Below are 19,346 nucleotides of genomic sequence, written 5' to 3' on the forward strand. Positions count from 1 at the left end.
CAATGAGAAAACTTGTGGGGGTGGCTGGGGTGAATGAAAGCAGAAAATTTCCAAAAACTTTTGGCCTACTTAACTGCCCTGACGGCACATAGTTATTTTGTTTGGGAAAGGAGGGGGTGGACTGTTTCTTTCCAAAGGAACCATAATTAGTTGGCCACTTCAAATAGTATCAAAGAGATTTGGAAAATAGTTACTTTTCTAAATTTTTTAATGAGGCCAAGACATCTGATTTCCAGCGATTCTTAATATTAACAGGCTCCTGCAAAGCCCCTTAAAAATCACTATCATAATCTCTACCACTCAACAGGAACACAGGGGGAAAAAACTACTCTGGCCTTTTACACATTTTGGGGCTTCTTTTACAGAGAATGACTTCACTGATCTGACTGGAAGTCCCATTTCCCCAGGTCTCACCCTGGATTTGCCCTGCTTTGAGTGCTGCACTGGTTTCTATATTTACGCACAAACCAGCTGCGGCCACCTTCCTTCACAATTCCCAAACCTGCCTTTCACTGTACAGGATCCCTGGCGGTCCAATTCTGTTTTCTGGAGTCAAAGAAATACAAAATAAATTTCACTACCTCCTAGAAAACAGATGTTGGTAAGTTTCAATATAAAATAGACAGCTCTTGAACCCAAGAGGCAAAGGTTGCAGTGAGCCAAGATCTCGACATTGCACTCCAGCCTGGGCGACAGAGCAAGACTCTGTCTCAAAAATAAACAAATAAATAAAATAAAATAGACAGCTGTGTATTTTTTGGTCATAGCGCCAATAAATTTCAGGGCTGGGAAAAATCATAAATTACCAAAGCATTCCTCTTCATATAACCAAAATATATTTTTCCCGTTGCTCAGGAAATTAAGACAAAATAGCCAACTAACACTTACGCAGCCTTACACTGAGAAACTCAAAGCTGGTAGGAAAGGACTAGAGTTTTTTTTGTTTGTTTGTTTGTTTTTTTTTTTTTGAGACGGAGTCTCACTCTGTCGCCCAGGCTGGAGTGCAGTGGCTCAGCCTCCGCTCACTGCAAGCTCCACCTCCCGGGTTCACGCCATTCTCCTGCCTCAGCCTCCCGTGTAGCTGGGACTACAGGCGCCCGCCACCACGCCCGGCTTATTTTTTGTATTTTTAGTAGAGACGGGGTTTCACCGTGTTAGTCAGGATGGTCTCGATCTCCTGACCTCGTGATCCGCCCACCTCGGCCTCCCAAAGTGCTGGGATTACAGGCGTGAGCCACCGCGCCAGGCCAGGACTAGAGATCTTTGATCTACAATCAACAAATAGTATGGGACTCCTTTCAGCTAACCCAGTGCCCCATATGAATGTTTTGGATGCTGGTTTTCCTTTAATAACTTCCCCCTATTAAATCTCTTACCAGTCATTTGGGGTTTGGATTTCACCCTAGGGGGATACGAGGTGTTTGCAAGACACTGAAAACTCTGAAGGGCAAAGTGTGGACGCTATAATCTCGCTGCATACTGAGGGGGGCATAGCTCTCAACCAGTCATTAAATCCAGTCAAATGAGATACTCGAAAATGAGCTGCCCTTGGGTGGGTCCTTTCTTTCATAAAAAGGAATTAAAAAAAAATCTGCTAACATGGTTACTCCACAAAGTTTACATGTATCATACTGTATAAATCTATAAATATGTACAATTATTTTTTGTTAAATTTCTAAAAATTTGCCAACAACGGCTGGAAAAGGCACCTGGCTGCCTGAGCCCCTACCCTTGTCAGTTACAAGTATTTCATAAGCAGGGTTTGAGGAATCCCATCGGAGAAGAGTGTTGTCACCTTTTTGCCGGAATGTCACACCAGTTTCCTCAGTGTTCCCCTCACACCAACTTCCTCAGTGTTCCCCCTACCCCAATCTAGCCAACGTTTCAATGGCTCCCCACAGCACACAGTGCCTCTCAGGTGGGCACTCAAGGGTTCTTTCCTAATCCTCCCTAACCTAATTCTCCAAACTTTTTTTCCCCAAAAACAGCCCAGCAGACGGTCCAGTCAGTCCCCAAATCGTTTTTCCTCATGGTCTCCTTCCCCAGGGGTCCTCCCCTCCTTCTCTCCCCCCTGCAACCTCCACTGCTACCGGGAGATTAGTTTCCACCCGTCAGAATCCCGCTCAGATTTCACTTCCTCCAACAGGTCCGCTCAGATCCCAATCCACGGCTCTCAACAGCAGCCGGATTCCTTTCCCCCGCAACGCCTTCTCTGAACACCCCGGCCTCCGAGCGCCAGCTTCGCATTCCCTAGTTACTTCCAGTCACTAGTTACTTCCACTCCGCTCCCACCCGCGGGACTCGCGACCTGCCCCCTGCCCCCTGCCCCCGGCTGGCCCAGCTCGGAATACGCAGAGCAGCGCCTCAGAAATCGCAGCCCAAGGCGAGGAAATCCAGAAGCCTCCCGCGGACGTCCCCCGGGACGGGGTGTGGCGAGCCCCGCTCCGAGCCCGCCGACTCCTTGTGAGACGAGAACCGCAGCGACGCGGAGACTCTGTGAGTCCACCGCCGGGACGCCTGGCGCGGCGACCAGAAGCCCCAGAGTAGCCGCGGGGCGCCGGGAGGGATCCAGCTGGCGGCAGCCGCTTCCCTGCCTCCCTGCCCCTCCCCAGGGGCTGCGCGAACCCCTGCCTGAGCCCGGCTAGCCCGGGTGCCCGGCAGGTCTCAGGGCGCTCCCCGGGGAGCCCGGGGACGCGCACATCCCGGGACGCGCCCTGTCCGCGCCTGATCCCCGCCCTGGTCCCAGCTGGGTCGGGCCAGGTCTGCCGCACCTCACCTCTCCTCTCCACGAACCGACTGGATAACGATCGGGTCTGGACCTAAGGAGCCCGGACCAGCCCGCAGTAGACTTGCCGCACCTGTCAGAGCAAATGAGGAGCAGCCGGGCGTCTGACGTCACGACCGCCCCCAGCGCCGCGCACCGGGAGTCACCTGATCACCCTGGCAACGCGCGCAGGGCGGGGCGAGGCGAGGCTGGCGTCACAGCACGAGCCCCGCCCCCAACTGCTCGGCCTCCAAGCGCCGCCGGAAGCGCTCTGTTGCAGTCGGCGCCGTAGGGACTGGAGATCGGCCTCTGACTTCCCAACGTGGGCCTCCCAGCTGCGCTGGATACTTGGGACTCCCACAGGCGTCCCCCTCAGGTTGGATTGGTTCTCCGAGATTCCACCCGATACCCCAACTCCACTAGTTCAGGCGCCTTGGGAGGCAAGATCAGCGTCCATGCGGGACCCTGCTCAGTGCGTGGCATGAGGGGTCGGCTGTGGGCTGCTACCTCCTCGTGTCTTGTTGGTCCAGACCCAACTAGGTTTGGGGGCTTACTTCCCGAGCTGTACCTGAGAGGAATGGGGCTGAGGCTGATAACTGGATTGCTCTCTGGCTACTTTTCCCCATAAACCTTGCAACAAGTAGTCCCGCCAGTACTTTATAGAGTGTAATGAGACTTCATTCACATCAGGAGGGGGAAGGGGGACAGAACCTTCTGTCCTGAAGGTTTTCTTCTTCTATTCCAACAGGAAGAGACGTTACCGAAAAGCTCCCAGAGCAAGGTCTAGAACGAGCTTGCAAGTCCTACTTGCAAAAAAATTTTTATTTTTCATTTTAGAAATTGATTTTCTCTCCAGATTCCTCCCCTTGCTTGCTGTTAGGTTGGTGCAAAAGTAATTATGGTTTTTTAATTGTAGCCTCTTTTTTTTTTTAATGGCCATTTTTTTTAAAATGGCAAAAACAGCAATTACTTTTGCACCACTCTAATATAATTATATGCCTACAACTTTTGTTACTCTCTAGGCTTCCCAGATAGACCATCAGCTTCGAAATGACAACATCCCCTGGAGGTCTCAGTGTGAGAGTCACTGCCTATTTCACACCTTCACTACTTGCTGACTTTCATTTCAGTTTTACTGTCTTCATCCCTGCACTGCCAAGTAGGTTTCGTATGTATTGAAACCTTCCCTCTCAGAGTGTAGGATCTTAGACCAAGAAGTTAGTTTATAGTCAACTTCTCGTGAGCATCTTTTAGTGTCAGGCAGTGGGCCATGGGCAGATTGAGATGTGGTCCTTGAAGATCAAACGTGTATGGGTGGTATGTCTCACATTCAAGTACAACTTGTACTGTTTATTATGACTTAATCATTGTGTTTAAGTGGCACTTTTTTATTTTCATACTTAAAAAAAGAAACTCATATAAGTGGGAAAGAAGACAGCTGTGAAAGGTAGAGAAGAATCATGGCTCTAGACAGAGCTGTACTAATAGGAGAGAAGAGATTGAAAATGTGAGCCCAGGTCCCAAGGAGCACAGAAGCATGGTCAGGAGGTTGGTAGGAACAGGACAGAGGCAGCCAGGCCTGAGGTGTTTGGCAGATCTGAGGAGGGCAGGGATAGAGGGTGAGGGGAGAAGTTGGGCCAGAATGAGGCTTGAGGGATTCAATGGAGGGCAAAAGTGCTGGGAAGGGAGGAGGGATTGGAAAGAGAGTAGAAGTACGCAGTGGTTTGGGAAGGGGTTGCTGGAAGGGAGGGCAGGGTAAATAGAGACCCAGGAAAGGGTGCTAAGAGCATTAAGAGAAGGGAGGCTGAGAGGCTATAAAAGGGAGGACTGAGGGGGAGGAAGAAGCAGGTGGGAGACTCTGGGGCAGCAAACATCTCAGAACCAGGTAGTAGGTGGTGTCCTTCAGAGGCTGTTGGAGAAGAGCACCATTGTCTGTTCGCCTCTGAAGAGTGAAGGTCATCCATGCACACCCCAAACTATCTTTGGACCATCTGAGGGTAAGAGCCACCCTTTGCAGAGCACTAATGCAGAGGGAAGAGCAGAAACAGGCACGTCCATAACTACACCCTGATAGGACTCATCAAGACAGTCAGGCTTTTTGGCTGGACGGTTTTTCAGGCCTGTGGTACATGCCTCTGTGCCTCTAATCTGGGCAGGGCAAGGTGAGGATGGAGTGGAAGGCAGGAGTAATTCCCTTAGAAGGCAGGCAAGCTTCTCATGGCAGCTGGGTCATATGGAGGCTGTGCTGGGGAAGAAAAGATGCTAGGACACATTCTCAGTAAGGTCCCTGACCACTCCGCTTTTACTGAGTTGGTAGAGTGAGGGCGTAACCATTGAAGGAAAAATAGAACATTCCTCACCCCCACCTCCACATCCATGCTGAGGAAAGTGTTATTATGTGGGTAAAAACTCAGGGAGTGTTGCTGACAGCATCCAAGAACAGAGATGAGGCCAGGGAATGCATCTCACATGGCTCTTTTCTATGATTTTGACCTCAGGTCTCAGGACTAAGCAGCAGGCCAGATGTAGAAGTTGCTAGAGTTTCATCAGGTTTCTTCACAACAGCAGTGTGGGTTTCCATTCCTGGAAATAAAAGAAAAATGTCAGGGTACAAGGTCCTGGCCAAGCATATTTGCTGTGAAAGTCCATTAGTCACAGAAGTTACAATAAATTTTCAATATTTGTTCATTCGGGAGAACTGTCCAAGGACTGTGAAGGCAACGTGGTGCAGTCGTTGGCAGCATGTGTTCTGAGATTTATCCATTTTGTGAACTTGGCCAAGTTACTCACCTTCTTTGAGTCTCTGCCTTATCTGTAAAATAGAGATAATAATACCTACCTCACAAGACTATCATAAACTTTAGGTGAATTCCAGGGCAAAGAAAGAGAACCCAGATTCATAATATTTTTTAAAGGGCCATTTTTTAAACCATTGTATTTTTATTAGACCACATTTGTTCTCTGAACAATTGGATGAAAGAATGTTTCTTGGATGCCTAATGTACACTCAAGACTGATGGATACAGAAGGAGCATGTGCCCTGGCTTGGTCAGGCATCCGATTTCTGATGGGAAGATAAGACAGTGTGAGACCTTGCCAGGCTGCTGTGAAATTGAATGCTAAACTATGTCATGTCCTTCCATGCCTGCAGCGTTCATGGAAAGAGGGGCCATGCCAGCTGCATTGGCTAAGGTGGGATACATGGAAGGAAGGGTCTGGAGCAGAGCCTTGAAAGATAGGATTGGCCAGGCATGGTGGCTCACGCCTGTAATCCCAGCACTTTGGGAGGCCGAGGCGGGTGGAACACTTGAGGTCAGGAGTTCGAGACCAGCCTAGCCAACATGGTGAAACCCCATCTCTACTAAAAGTACAAAAAGTAGCCAGGCGTCATGGCACATGCCTGTAATCCCAGCTGCTCAGGAGGCTGAGGCAGAAGAATCGCCTGAACCCAGGAGGCAGAGGTTGCCGTGAGCCAAGATTGTGCCACTGCACTCCAGCCTGGGCAACAGAGTGAGACTCTGTCACAGAAAAACAAAAACAAAAAAAAGATAAGATTTGGAGAGGTGGTAGGTGAAGAGAGCATTCTGGGTCAGGGCAGTGATCTGAGCACCTGGGGCAGGGGCTCAGTAAATATTTACTGGCTAGATGAATGAATGAATGAATGAATGAGCAAAGAAAATAATGAAATTATCAGCATAGTGTAAGATTAGCCATGCTTTGTTGAATGAATGGATGCATGATTAAACAAAAAAAGCAAAGACAATGAAATTAGATAATGGTGGGCATAGCTGTAAGACCAGCCTAACTGAGCTGTGGAAACTGGGGAGTTGTGGGAAATAAGATAGAGATGGAGCAGACTGTGGGAGAGCTTTTGAGACAGTACAATCTTCTGGGAGGAGCATGCAGTCTGGATCCAGAGGGACAGGATTGCATTTGGACTCCATCACCACATATTGACCACGTGACTTTAAGTGAGTTAATTAATCTTTCTGTGCATTGGTTTCCTCGTCCAAAAAATATAGGAATAAGATTGATATCCGCTTTATAGTGTCATTTTGAAGATGAACTGAGCAACCTATGAAATGTAAGCATGATGCCTGGCCCATTGTAAGTGCCTTAAACTCAATTTTTATTATTAGTATTAGTTTTATTAAGGACTGAGCAGATGAGAATAGATTCAATATGAAAACTTAGGGAACCACTGAAGTTCCTTGAAGTGGGAAATGAGAATGGAATGCAGTGTTTGGGAAGAATCACTTGGCAGCAGTATTCAGGCTGGGTCAGAAGGCAATGGTGTAGTCCCAAAGGGTAAAGAAGGGCTGACCAGGGTCTAGAAGCAACCCCTCCTGAAAATGAGAAAGCCTGTCCACTTGCTGGCACATGGCATGCACAGGCCCTCAGTAACTCTACTGAATGAAAGTCTGCACCAATTGAACAATATAACTGTGGAGCTCCCAGGCTCAATCGCAAATACTATCAGAATTCTCCCTCAGTCAAGTATAGAGAGGTTTAAAGCACTGGAGAAGTTCACTGAGACTTGGCCTCTGGTTCATTTCAATTTCTCCTCCCCCGAGTAGCTGGGACTACAGGTGCACACCACCGCACCCAGCTAATTTGTGTGTGTGTGTGTTTTTTGTTTTGTTTTGTTTTGTTTTTTTGTAGAGACAGGTTTCACCATGTTGCCCAGGCTGGTCTTGAACTCCTGAGCTCAAGTGATCTACCCACCTCAACCTCTCAAAGTGCTGGGATTACAGGCATGAGCCACTGCACCCAGCCCTTCTGGCTCTTCTTTTTCTGATCTATGTTTTCAAATTCCAATTTGCTTGTCAGGAATTTCTCCACTGCAAGTGCTGAAGCACTATTCAAATCAGCTTAAAGAAAGAGGGAGAGATAATGTATTGGCTCATGAAGCCAAAAATCCAGGGATGAATCTGATTTTCAGGTATAGCTGGATCCAGGCATTCAAATACTGTCACAGGATTCTCTCCTCTTTCTCTCTTTCTCAGCTCTTTTCTTTGCATGTCTTCATTCTCAGATAATCCCTCTGATGGTGTCAGAATTTCATTCTCACAGTGAAAAGTCTCAGCAGACAAAAGGCTTTCTCTTTCCTAATAATACTAAGAAAAGCTCTAGAATGGAGCTTAGTTTTTATTTTCTAAGTTTTTATTTATTTATTTGTTTATTTATTTGAGGCAGAGTCTCGTTCTGTAACGCAGGCTGGAGTGCAGTGGCATGATATTGGCTCACTACAACCTCTGCCTCCTGGGTTCAAGCAATTCTCCTGCCTCAGCCTCCCAAGTAGCTGGGATTACAGGTGTACCCCACCACGCCCGGCTAATTTTTTTGTATTTTTAGTAAAGACAGGGTTTCACCATGTTAGCCAGGCTAGACTTGAACTCCCGACCTCAAGTGATCCACCTGTCTTGGCCTCCCAAAGTGGTGGGATTACAGGCGTGAGTTACCGCGCCCGGTCAGGAGCTTAGTTGGGTAACTTGCTTTTCTCTTGAATGTGTGGCCGTGGCCAGGGGATGTAACCAGCCATGGTTCCATGTTCTCTTCTGGAGCTGGGGGTGAACTCAGCCTCCCCCAAATCCCACAGTTGAAAGTGTGGAAGAATGGCTTCCCAAGGAAAATTCAAGTTTAGTTAGCAGAAGTAGGAGGAATGGATGCTGAGCAAACAAAAAACACAACTGACCCCTACAGGCTACCAATACTGAAACCACAAGCCTCCTGAAAGCTCCTCCTATTGAAAGCTTCTGTAATATAATACTCCACTAGGCTTGAATTCACTTGGAAATCAACTTACCTTCTCTTGTATTTTCAGAAAAGTTGTATCTAATGAGAAGCAAATTCTGGCACTCAGAGGTTGAGCCGTGTTGACATCATCGCATAGAACCTGCCATTGGTTTTACCTAAATGCACTCTTCTTTCTGGAAGTACTACTTCTGAGGAAAGGGCATCAGGGAGCACTTAATGCTTTAAATGTGTTTGTACAGCAACTTGTGTTCTCAAGAGGTAGCACATAAATGCATGTGTTTTTAATTTTGACTTGAAGCACTGATTCCTGAAGTAGCCTGGCCTTCTGATAGTGATCTTAGAAAATCAACCTAGAAGAAGAATACATTTCTCTCCCAGGCTGTGAGTCAAATGACTATGGCAATGAAGTTCTGTCAACTATGAAGCATCCTCCTGCTTTTTAATCTTTTCAGTAATTAAGAAAATAAATTCAACACATATAAATTAGAAATAATCAGCCTCTAAGTCTATTTGCATTTATATTTTTAAAATGGACTGATGACTTAGCACATGACATAAGAAAATAAGAAGTCAGGGAAATATTAAATCCACATATTCATTCAACACATTTACTGAGGGCCTACGGCCTACCATGTGCCAGGGACTGCACTAGGCCCTGGGGATGTAGAAATAAGCAAAACAGATTTTTTAAAGTCCTTGTGTATATGAAGCTTACATTATAGTAGATGTGTCCATTTATATACAGTCTTCAAGTCTCTGTGCCATTGACAAGAACTAGTACTGTATACCAGGAAGCATGCATGGCGAATCCTCAGATTCCTCTATGCTAGGCTTTCTGCCAGTGCTCTGCATACATCATCTCATTATTCTCTTCTTCCTAAGAGATGTAGACACCTGTTCAAGGAGCCACAGGAAATGAGTGGTAGGGTCAAGACCGGAACACCTATATCTATATCTGCCTTTTAGCTCGTATTTTCTCTTGGGGTGTGGATGCAGGGGATGGTGGGAAGTGGGAGGGACTGAGGCATATCAGATAACATGCTGTGTGCAAAGGGAGCACTACTCATTCAGATCCAGCCACTTGACACTCAGGAATATAACTCAGTGTGGCCAAGTTTTCTGATTTTTCAAGAGAAGCCAGCAAACAGGATTTTGACTTGAAAACCAATTTCAAAATACCATGAAAGCCAAACCAAATTTGTCTGGGCACAACTAAGGCCACAGATCTGCCCCTCTGTTAGAGGTCGTGCTGTGACCAGGAGGGTGACTGAGGAGGTAGGATTCCAGATAGCAACCTTGAAACTAGTTGGCCAGCCGAGCACAGTGGCTCATGCCTGTAATCCCAGCACTTTGGGAGTTCAAGGCAGTCGATCATTTGAGGTCAGGAGTTCAAGACCAGCCTGGCCACCATGGTGAAACCCCATCTCTACTGAAAATACAAAAAATTAGCTGGACGTGGTGGTACACAACTGTAATGCCAGCTACTCGGGAGGCTGAGGCAGGAGAATCACTTGAACCTGGGAGGTGGAGGCTGCCAAGATTCAAGTGATTCAAGCCAAGATCATGCCACTGCACTCCAGCCTGGGCAACTCTATCTCAAAAAACAAACAAACAAACAAAAAAAACCCAAAAAACTCCAGAAACTAAATGTGTGTAGAAAACTGCAAATACATCTGTGGTACTTACAATAAGTGTTTCTCAGGTTAATTTTCAAAGACTAAGGTAGAAAAATGGGGCCCTTATTTACCAAAAAAGCAAAGTCCTTTAATGAAAGCTACCAGGGAGGCAGCAGCTGGGGCACTCCAACCCCCAGCCATGGAGGAAGTCGGCATGGAACCATCTGATGCTGGGCTGACAGGCCACGCTTCTCTGAAAAGGAAAATTTAACTTCAGGGCGGGCTTCATGTTACATCTGAGGCCCTAATAATGATCATTATGTTGTCAGCACACAAGACATGGTTCAAAATAATTCTCCTCCTTAAAGTCACATTCTGTGTGCTTTCTGGTCCTTCCTGGCCTCCTCCACCCTATGGCCTCCCACACTCAACAAAACTTTCCTTTTCCCTACCCGTTTGCCAAGGAACTGCGGCCATCAGACAACATATGGAGGTCTCATCACCGGGATGGTCCGTAACTGGAAAGGAGTTGGTCATCTGGTGTTGGCAGCTCCTCTTCGTGTTGTAGCCTTTGGAAGGAAAGAGGGAGGAACACAGAATAGCATCCATGTTTAAAAAACATTTGCACTATCAACAGACTGAAACTCTACAAGACAATGGTCTTACTTTAAAAGTGTAAAGGAATTCCCATCCTCTTGATCTTAGCAAGATCAGAAAACCTCTGTTTACTACAAGAATTGTTTCAGAAAGGGAAGTGAAATCTGGCACATGAAAAATCCCATTTCTATCCACTCTCAAGATAGTAACTTTATAGCCATATGCTATGTGTATTTCATCATAGCAAAACAGTACTGTAGTGCACTGGGGACAGATTTGCTGCCGCTGCTGCTGCTGCTGCTGCTGCTGCCACCACCACCTCCACCACCTCCTTCTGTTGCTTGGATAAAGCTGAGGCATGTGGCACTGTTGTGAGATTCTTAGAAGATCCAGGCAAGTACTCCTGGCTAGGACCCTACAATTGAGTTTGCAGCATGAGGCTCTAAATCTCAGTCTTTCTAGGTCCTGGTACTGTATCTTTGGAAGACACAGGAAGGACTTAGATAACTTCTGAAAAAGATGGGACAAAGAAAGCTTATACTCCTCCTCTCCCCTCCTCTTGCTTGGAAGATCGTTTAAGATTAAGAAATGAAGTGACTTTTCCCACTGAAGGGGACACAGGGCAATGCTATGATTCAGAGTGTCCAGAGGCCTGTGTTCCAGCCATGGTTCCCCTGTGTCCTCACCTTGGGACCCAGCACTACTTACTCAACCTTTTTGAGTCTCAGTTTCCCCATCTATAAAACGGGAATAATAATAGGATCAACCACATAGAGCTGTTGTGAGGGTTAATTCGTTGAGATGCTGAATGGTAAGAGAGGCTTCCTTTGCACAGAGCTTGTTCTCTAGTTTACTGCAGCCTCCAGTAATCCCCTTCCTGCCTCCCTGTCTGCACCCTAGGAGAAGGTACAGGTTAAAAGGCAGATCTATGTTCCAATCATGGCCCCATGGCTTATTTCTGTGGCTCCTTGGACTGGTGGTCAGGAGTCATTTTTCTGTATGATGACCAGGGCCAGTCTACTGCAATTCTTTAGCTGCAGCAATGGAGACACACACTACCTTTGCTCCCAGTGCATCTAGGTCCTTATTTTAGATGCTACCTTCGATTCTCTGAGCTGCTTCAGCCACAGTCCAGATGAGATTGTGCTTGTCCTGCCCTCTCTCCTCCCCAGCCTGGAAGGTATGGAGTCCACCCGCTTCAGAGTGGAGAGTGTCACTTTTTATGTATGCAGATTCCTGGGCTTCATCCTAGACCTATCGCTTCTGAATCCCTGGGAGCCAGGGTCTAGGAGACTTCAGGTGTGACAAGCCCTCCAAGGGAGCAGATGCACATGAAAGTTAGTATTTATGGCCCTCTGGGGCCTCAAGCTCTGGAGAGCTTTGCCTCAATCGGGAGAGTCCCAGTCACTGCTTAGCAGAGTTTGGCTCCACTCCCTGCCCCGCCTACCCCTGCTCAGTCCCAGGCCCAGTCCCCCATTATCTCACACTAGAACCAGTGGCCTTGCTCTCTGCCTGCCAATCTGGAGGTCTTCATCTGAAGTGTCAACCTGGCCCTGATACTTCCTGACTATAAATTCTGCAGGGGTTTCCCATTCCCTGCAGGATCAAGTCTGACAAAGCATTCAAAGCCTCTCTCTTCAGCCTCAGATCTCCTGCCACTCCCTCTCCTAGATGGGAACACTCCAACTAGGCTTATATTATACTGAGGTCTCTGAATGTTCCCTGAGGCTGCATGTCTCTGAGCTTCTGTAGGCACAGTACCCTCCACCAGAATGCCCTTTCCCCTCTTCTACTACTCTTCCAGTCTCAGCCGAAATGTCACCTCCTCTGGGAAGCCTTCTCAGATGTCCCTAGGTAAAACTGCCTACTACTCCTCTTTCCCTGTACACTCCCCAAGTATATCACCCATGACCCTGAATTACCTTTATTTGCTTATGTGTTTCCGCCCCATGAAACTATGAGGGATTTGCATTTTATTCATATCAAATTCCAAAACTTTATCAGGGCTGATAAGGCTCGGCATGATCTGGCTCCCATCCACCTCTCCACCCTGTCCCCCACCATTCTCTGCCCCACCTACTTCACCCAGTCACTGTGGCCTGCTCACTGTTCCCAAGCTCAACAAGCTCTTTCCTGATCCTGTTCCTGTAGTGCTGTTTGCCTGGAATGCTCCCCCTCAATCTTGCCATAGCTGGCTCCCTCTTGACATCCAGATCTTGCTCAAATGCCACCTTTTCAAGGCCAGCCAATCAAAATAGTTTTGTTTGTTCTAGAACTTCATTTAAATGTAATAATATGCTATGTATGCTTCTATCTGGCATCTTTCACTCAGTATAAAGTTTTCGAGTTTATTCATGTTGTAGCACTTATCACTACTTTGTTCCTTTTTATTACTGAGTAGTAAGCCGTTGTATGAATATACCACAATTTATCTGTTCACCTGTTGTTGGATACTTGGGCTATTTCCAGTTTTCGGCTATTATGAATAAAGCTGCTCTGACATTTTTCATGTACTAATCTTTGTGCAGACATACATTTTTATTTCCTTTGGATAAATACTTGTCTTAGTCCATTTGGTGGTGTTGTAACAGAATACGTGAGATGGGTAATTTATAAAAAGGTGTAGCTCACAGTTCTGCAGACTGGGAAGTTCAAGTGGCGTGGCATCCACTCGGCTTCTGGCGAGGGCTTTTGTGCTGGGTCAAAACATGGCAGAAAAGGTTAAAGGGGAAGCAGACGTATGCAAAGAGAGATCAAACAGGAGGAGAAACCTTGCTTTATTACAACCCCTTGCTCAGGAACTAATACATTCCTTGAGAATTGATCCAGTCTCTTGAGAACAACAACAACAACAACAACAACAACAAAACACTCTACTAGGACAACAGCACCAACCTATTCATAAGGGATTCACCCCTATGATCCAAGCACCTCCCACTAGGCCCTACCTCCCCAGTGGACAGAACTGGCAAGCAAACTTCAACATGAGTTTTGACACAGACAAATCACATCCAAACCATACCTATAATGGAGATTGCTGGGCATTGGTAAGTATATGTTTAACTTTATAAGACACCACCAAACTTTTTTCCAAGTGATTGTTCCAGTTCACACTCCTGCCAGCAATATATGAGAGTTCCAGTTGTTCCACATCGTCACCAACACGTTATTACCAATTCTCTTAAAGTTTAGCCATTCCAATGAGTGTGTGATGTTATCTCATTGTGATTTTAATTTACATTTCCCTAATGGCTAATAATGTTGAGCAACTTTTCATGTGTGTTTATTGGATGTTTGTATATCTTCTTTTTGAGGTATTTGTTAAATTTTTTTTGCCCATATTTTATTTTGGTTGAGGTCTTATTATTGAGTTATAAGATTTCTTTATATGTTCCAGATAGAAATCTTTTGTCAAAAATATGTATTACAAAACCTTCTCCTAGTGTATGACTTACCTATTTATCTTTTTAATGCTGTCTTTTTCCTCCTTTTATAGTAAGTTCTTTCTATGATCTCTGCCTACCCCACGGTCATGAAGAATTTCTTCTTTCTTTCTTTCTTTTTTTTTTTTTTTTTTTTTTGAGATGGAGTTTTGCTCTTATTGCCCAGGCTAGAGTGCAGTGGCACAATCTCGGCTCACTGCAACCTCCGCCTTCCGGTTTCAAGCAATTCTCCTGCCTCAGCCTCCCAGGTCACTGGGATTACAGGCGCCCGCCACCATGCCCAGCTAATTGTTTTTGTATTTTTAGTAGAGACGGGGTTTCACCACGTTGGTCATGCTGGTCTCGAACTGCTGACCTCGTGATCCACCCACCTCAGCCTCCCAAAGTGCTGGGATTACAGGCGTGAGCCACGGCGCCTGGCAGAATTTCTTTCTTCCAGAAGTTTTATGGTTTTTTTTTTTTAATAGTTCTTTGATTTATTTTGAGTATGGTATGAAGTAAGGATTGAGATGCATTGCATTCCATATGGATATTCAGTTATTCCAACACCATCTGTTGAAAAGTCCATCTCTTTACCTGTAGTTATTTAAATTTTGTTGTATTGGTCTCTCCTACTAGTCTGTAAGTTTCATATATTGTTCTAATGTAACCTGGGCTCTTCTCTATCCCTGCTACCTCCTTACAGGTAGAGAAAGCAGAGAAAGAGCATGCTTGCAAGTTAATTCAGGACATGATCCCAGGGAGCAGGAATAGGGGACTGGGGAGAATGAAGTAGGAACAAGGGAAAGCCAGTGCCATGGTGTGTTATAGAGCTGGTCACCACTGTGGGCAGCTGGGGCTTGACCCAGCTGGGATGTAATGAGGAGCAGTGTAGAGTGCACCTCCTAGTTGTCCACTGAGTGTCAAAGAAGAAAGCACATAGCCACCAACCCCAGCCGTCAAGGGCCTAAGGTTACTCCCAAGGGGTTAACGTCCTCAGACGTCCAGTTTGCAGTACTGGAGTCCAGAGAAAAGCCCCAGCAGAAGCCAAGAGCAGAGCCGTGTGGAGCAGCTGAGCCTTGGTGCGTTTACCTGCTCCAAGCTGGTTGCCACAGTGATGGCCGAGTAAAAGGTGGGTCAAAAGGATGACAGGAGGGTTACAAGAGGTTTCCCATACACATTCATTCCACAAATATTATTGCCTCCTGTATGCCAAGCACTGTGTTAAGCACTGGAGATAGTCATCAAAAAGCCAAGCCTTGTCCTTATAGGGAGACAGACAGGACGCAAGTCAACAATTGATATAATATTATATCAAGGAGAGATAAGTGCTATGAAGAAAATAAAACAGGATAAGGGAACCGAGGGTGAGCACAGGGATGGGGCTCATTTTGACCACCAGGGAAGGCCTCTGAGGAGCTGACATTAGACAGAACCAAATGAGGAAATGAGCCATGTGTATACCCAGGGCAAGAACATTCCAGGTGGAGGGAACCGCAGGTGAAAGGCTTGAGGGAGGAACAAGCTTAGGGCATTAGAGAAACAAGGAAGTCACTGTGGCTGGAGCAGAGTGAGGGGCAGAGGCATAAGAGATCGGGAGAGGCAGCCTGGCAGGCCCTCTGAGTTTGAATTTTATTCTGAGTGTGATGGAAAGCCACTCAAAGTATTTAGGAAAGATTATAGGCTGGGCACAGTGGCTCATGCCTGTAGTCCCAGCACTTTGAGAGGCTGAGGTGGGCAAATTGCATGAGCTCAGGAGATTGAGACACACCTGGGCAGCATGGTGAAACCCCATCTTTAAAAAAATACAAGCCCAAAACCCCAAAATTAGCTGGGTGTGGCAGTGTGCACCTGTAGTCCCAGCTACTTGTGAGGCTGAGAGGCTGAGGCGGGAGGATTACTTGAGCCCAGGAGGTTGAGGCTGCAGTGAGCTATGATCACACCACTGCACTCCAGCCTGGGCAACAGAGCAAAACCCTGTCTCAAAAAAAAAAAAAAAAAAAAAAAAAGAGGGTTATGACTTGGTCTTATTTATGTTTTAAAAGTCATGTGGGTGAGACCGGCCTGGCCAACATGGTAAAACCCAGTCTACTAAAAATACAAAAATTAGCCAGGCATGGTGGCACACACCTGTAGTCCCAGCTATTTAAGAGGCTGAGGCAGGAGAATCGCCTGAACCCAGGAGGTGGAGGTTGCAGTGAGCCAAGATTGCGCCACTGCACTCCAGCCTGTGCGACAGAGTGAAATGCTGCCAAAAAAAAAAAATTATGTGGGGTACCATTACATACCTATAGGGGGGCAGGGCTAAAATCCTAAACACAAAAACAAAAGCGGTAATATCCAGTGCTGGCAGGGATGCAGAGAAACTGCAGCTTTCACACTGCTGGTGGGAATGCAAAATTTGTACAGTCAATTTGCAAGAGTTTGGCTATTTCTCATAAATATGCCCTTACCATACAACCCAGCAATCCCACTTGTAGGTATTTTCCCACAGTGAAATGATACTTCTGTTCACACAAAAACCTGTACACAAATGTTTATGGTGACTTTATAATTGTCCAACAACTGGAAACAATTCAAATGTGTTTCAACTGGTAAATGTATAAACTGTGGTACAGCCATATAAAAAGAAGGAACTATTGGTAATGTGTGCAACAACTTCAAGGGACCTTGAGGGTGTTATTCTTGGTGGAAAAATTCAATATAAAAATGTTAGATACAGACCGAGGCAGGCGGATCACAAGGTCAAGAGATTGAGACCATCCTGGCCAACATGGTGAAACCCCATCTCTACTACAAATACAAAAAATAGCTGGGCATGGTGGTGCGCACCTGTAATCCCAGCTACTCGGGAGGCTGAGGCAGGAGAATCGCTTGAACCCGGGAGGCGGGGGTTGCAGTGAGCCAAGATTGCACCACTGCACTCCAGCCTGGCGATAGAGCAAGACTCCGTCTCAAAAAAAAAAAAAAAAAAAAGGAAAAAAGAAGAAGAAAAAGTGTTAGATAACTATGTAATTTCCTGCATATAACGATCTCAAAATAACAAAATGACAGAGATGGGAGAACACATTCATGGTTGCCAGGGGATAGAAAGAGGGACAAGGAGGAATGAAGTGGGAGTGGATGTGAATGCAAAGAAGTGTCACTAGTGAGTTCTTCTGTGGTGATGTAACAGTTATCTATCTTGGTTGTGGTGGTAGTTACATGAATCTACACATGGGATAAAAGAGCACAGATATACACACACACACACACACGTAAATGAATGCAGGTGAAAATGAAATAATGTCTGTAGTTGATAGTAATGTACCAACAATGTCAATTTCCTGGTTTTGATACTGTACTGAAGCTATATATTAGGTTGGTGCAAAAGTAATTGCGGTTTTTACCATTACCTTCAATGGCAAAAACTAAAATTACTTTTAAGTAATAAGATGTCACCACTGGGGGACACTGGAAGAAGGGTACAGGAGACTATTATTTTTGCAACTTCCTATGAATCTATAATTATTTCAAAATCAAAAGTTTAGAAATACAACTAATGGATAAAAAAACTATAAAAGGCTTTTTTTTTTTTTTTTAACTGGGATAGTTTGCAAATGGATGAGCATTAGATGACATTTGGGAATTATTGTCAACTTTCTTAGGTGTGATAATATATGCTTATCACGTGTCCATACATTCTTAGGTGGTATATGTTAAAGTTTTAGAGGTAAAGTGTCAAAGTGTCTACAACTTATCTGCAAATTGTTCAGCAAATATGTGCCTATGTATATACATAATTTTAAAATATGGCAAAACACAGGTAATACAGAGGGACCAGCAACAGCTCCAGGAAGTGGCATCTGGATGCTTCCACAGAGGCCCAGGTAAAGTCATCTACCTTTCTTCTGAGACTTATAAATCAAAACCAAACTTTCTTCCCCATGGTGGAAAGACTAGCTCCTTTTGTTTCTTTTTGAAAAAGGAAAGATGTTGGTAATTTACTTTGCAAACTTAAAATGCTAAATAAACATGACACTTTGTTTTACAATATAATAATAACTACTATTTGTTAGGGGCTTTCTCAATGCCAGGTCCCTTTTCAGGCACTATGCCATCCTTATAGCAATTGAATGCAGTAGCTATTTTTAGTAGCCACAGTGTACAGGTGAGGAAGCTGAGGCTCAGAAAGGTGGGATGACTTGCCCTTGGCTGCACCCTAGGGTGCTCTGATGCTTACCTGCTCCACAGGAGGCCTCTTTCAGAGTTCTCCTCATCCCCTTCAGCCACTAGCTCTACCCTACCTAGGGACAGCCTTTGTGTAGAGACACTGTGGGTCCAGCAGCACCATTCAGGCCACAGACGTCTTTCTCTGGCTGATAATGGGAAGGTTCTCTTTCTCTGCAGTGGGGTGAGTGGTTGCATCTAGGTCAAATATGGGAGGGAAAAGAAGGGGATGGAGTGAGGGACCTGGAGGGAAGGGGGAGAACATGCAGAAAACACCAGATGCTCTTTATAGCTTCTTCAAAAAACAAAGGCATTAGGGAACACAGGTTTTTATCAGTCTGTTAGGAGGAAGGAGGGAGAAGGGGGAGTAGAGGTTGTGAAGGACGTCTATTCAGACGTCAGAATTAGATCTGGGGCCCAGTGATAATGACAATAAAGATGGTAATGATGACAACAATAATAGCAGACACTGTGTGCCAAGTGCAGTGCTAAACACAGCACACTAATTATCTCAGGCAACCTTCTCAGGAACTCTACGGTTTACTATCTTTGTCATCCCAATTTTCAGATTAGAAAACTGAGGCCCACAAAGTAACACCAAATTATACATTTTCTTTTCCTTTTTTTGAGACAGAGTTGCACTCTTGTTGCCCAGGCTGGAGTGCAATGGCACAATCTCAGCTCATCGTAACCTCCACCTCCCGGGTTCAAGTGATTCTCCTGCCTCAGCCTCCCGAGTAGCTGGTATTACAGGCATGCGCCACCACGCCCGGCTAATATTGTATTTTTAGTAGAGATGGGGTTTCTCCGTGTTGGTCAGGCTGGTCTTGAACTCCCGACCTCAGGTGATCTGCCAGCCTCAGGCTCCCAAAGTGCTGGGATTATAGGCGTGAGCTTATACATTTTCATATGTACACACTCGAATATAAATACAATTGAACGAGGTCAGTGTACACATTGACACTAACTACACAACAACAC

General features: G+C 45.8%; 1 protein-coding gene and 1 long non-coding RNA gene across 3 annotated transcripts in view; one reads left to right on the forward strand and one right to left on the reverse strand.

Annotated features, from left to right (window-relative positions):
- The window catches only part of CYSTM1 (cysteine rich transmembrane module containing 1), a 100,294-nt gene that overhangs the window by 66,073 nt on the left and 14,875 nt on the right, over window positions 1-19,346 (reverse strand). Inside the window, exons 2-5 of one of the 2 annotated variants that reach the window (XM_063642786.1) lie at window positions 18,379-18,563; window positions 13,366-13,430; window positions 10,590-10,706; window positions 5,125-5,347 (exon numbers count right to left, since the gene is read on the reverse strand). In XM_063642786.1, coding sequence (XP_063498856.1) covers window positions 5,259-5,347; window positions 10,590-10,706; window positions 13,366-13,430; window positions 18,379-18,563 — 456 coding nt within the window. In that variant the 3' untranslated portion in view covers window positions 5,125-5,258. Of the gene's footprint in view, window positions 1-2,776; window positions 2,902-5,124; window positions 5,348-10,589; window positions 10,707-13,365; window positions 13,431-18,378; window positions 18,564-19,346 lie in introns of those variants that run through there. The other variant, XM_055286029.1, reaches the window with a different exon arrangement.
- On the forward strand, window positions 2,917-9,416 carry LOC129486306 (uncharacterized). Its single transcript, XR_010121705.1, has 2 exons — window positions 2,917-3,140; window positions 8,589-9,416. It is a non-coding gene; the product is annotated as an uncharacterized lncRNA (long non-coding RNA).

This window comes from Symphalangus syndactylus, chromosome 7, assembly GCF_028878055.3.
Source record: "Symphalangus syndactylus isolate Jambi chromosome 7, NHGRI_mSymSyn1-v2.1_pri, whole genome shotgun sequence".
Taxonomy (NCBI): Eukaryota; Metazoa; Chordata; class Mammalia; order Primates; family Hylobatidae; genus Symphalangus; species Symphalangus syndactylus.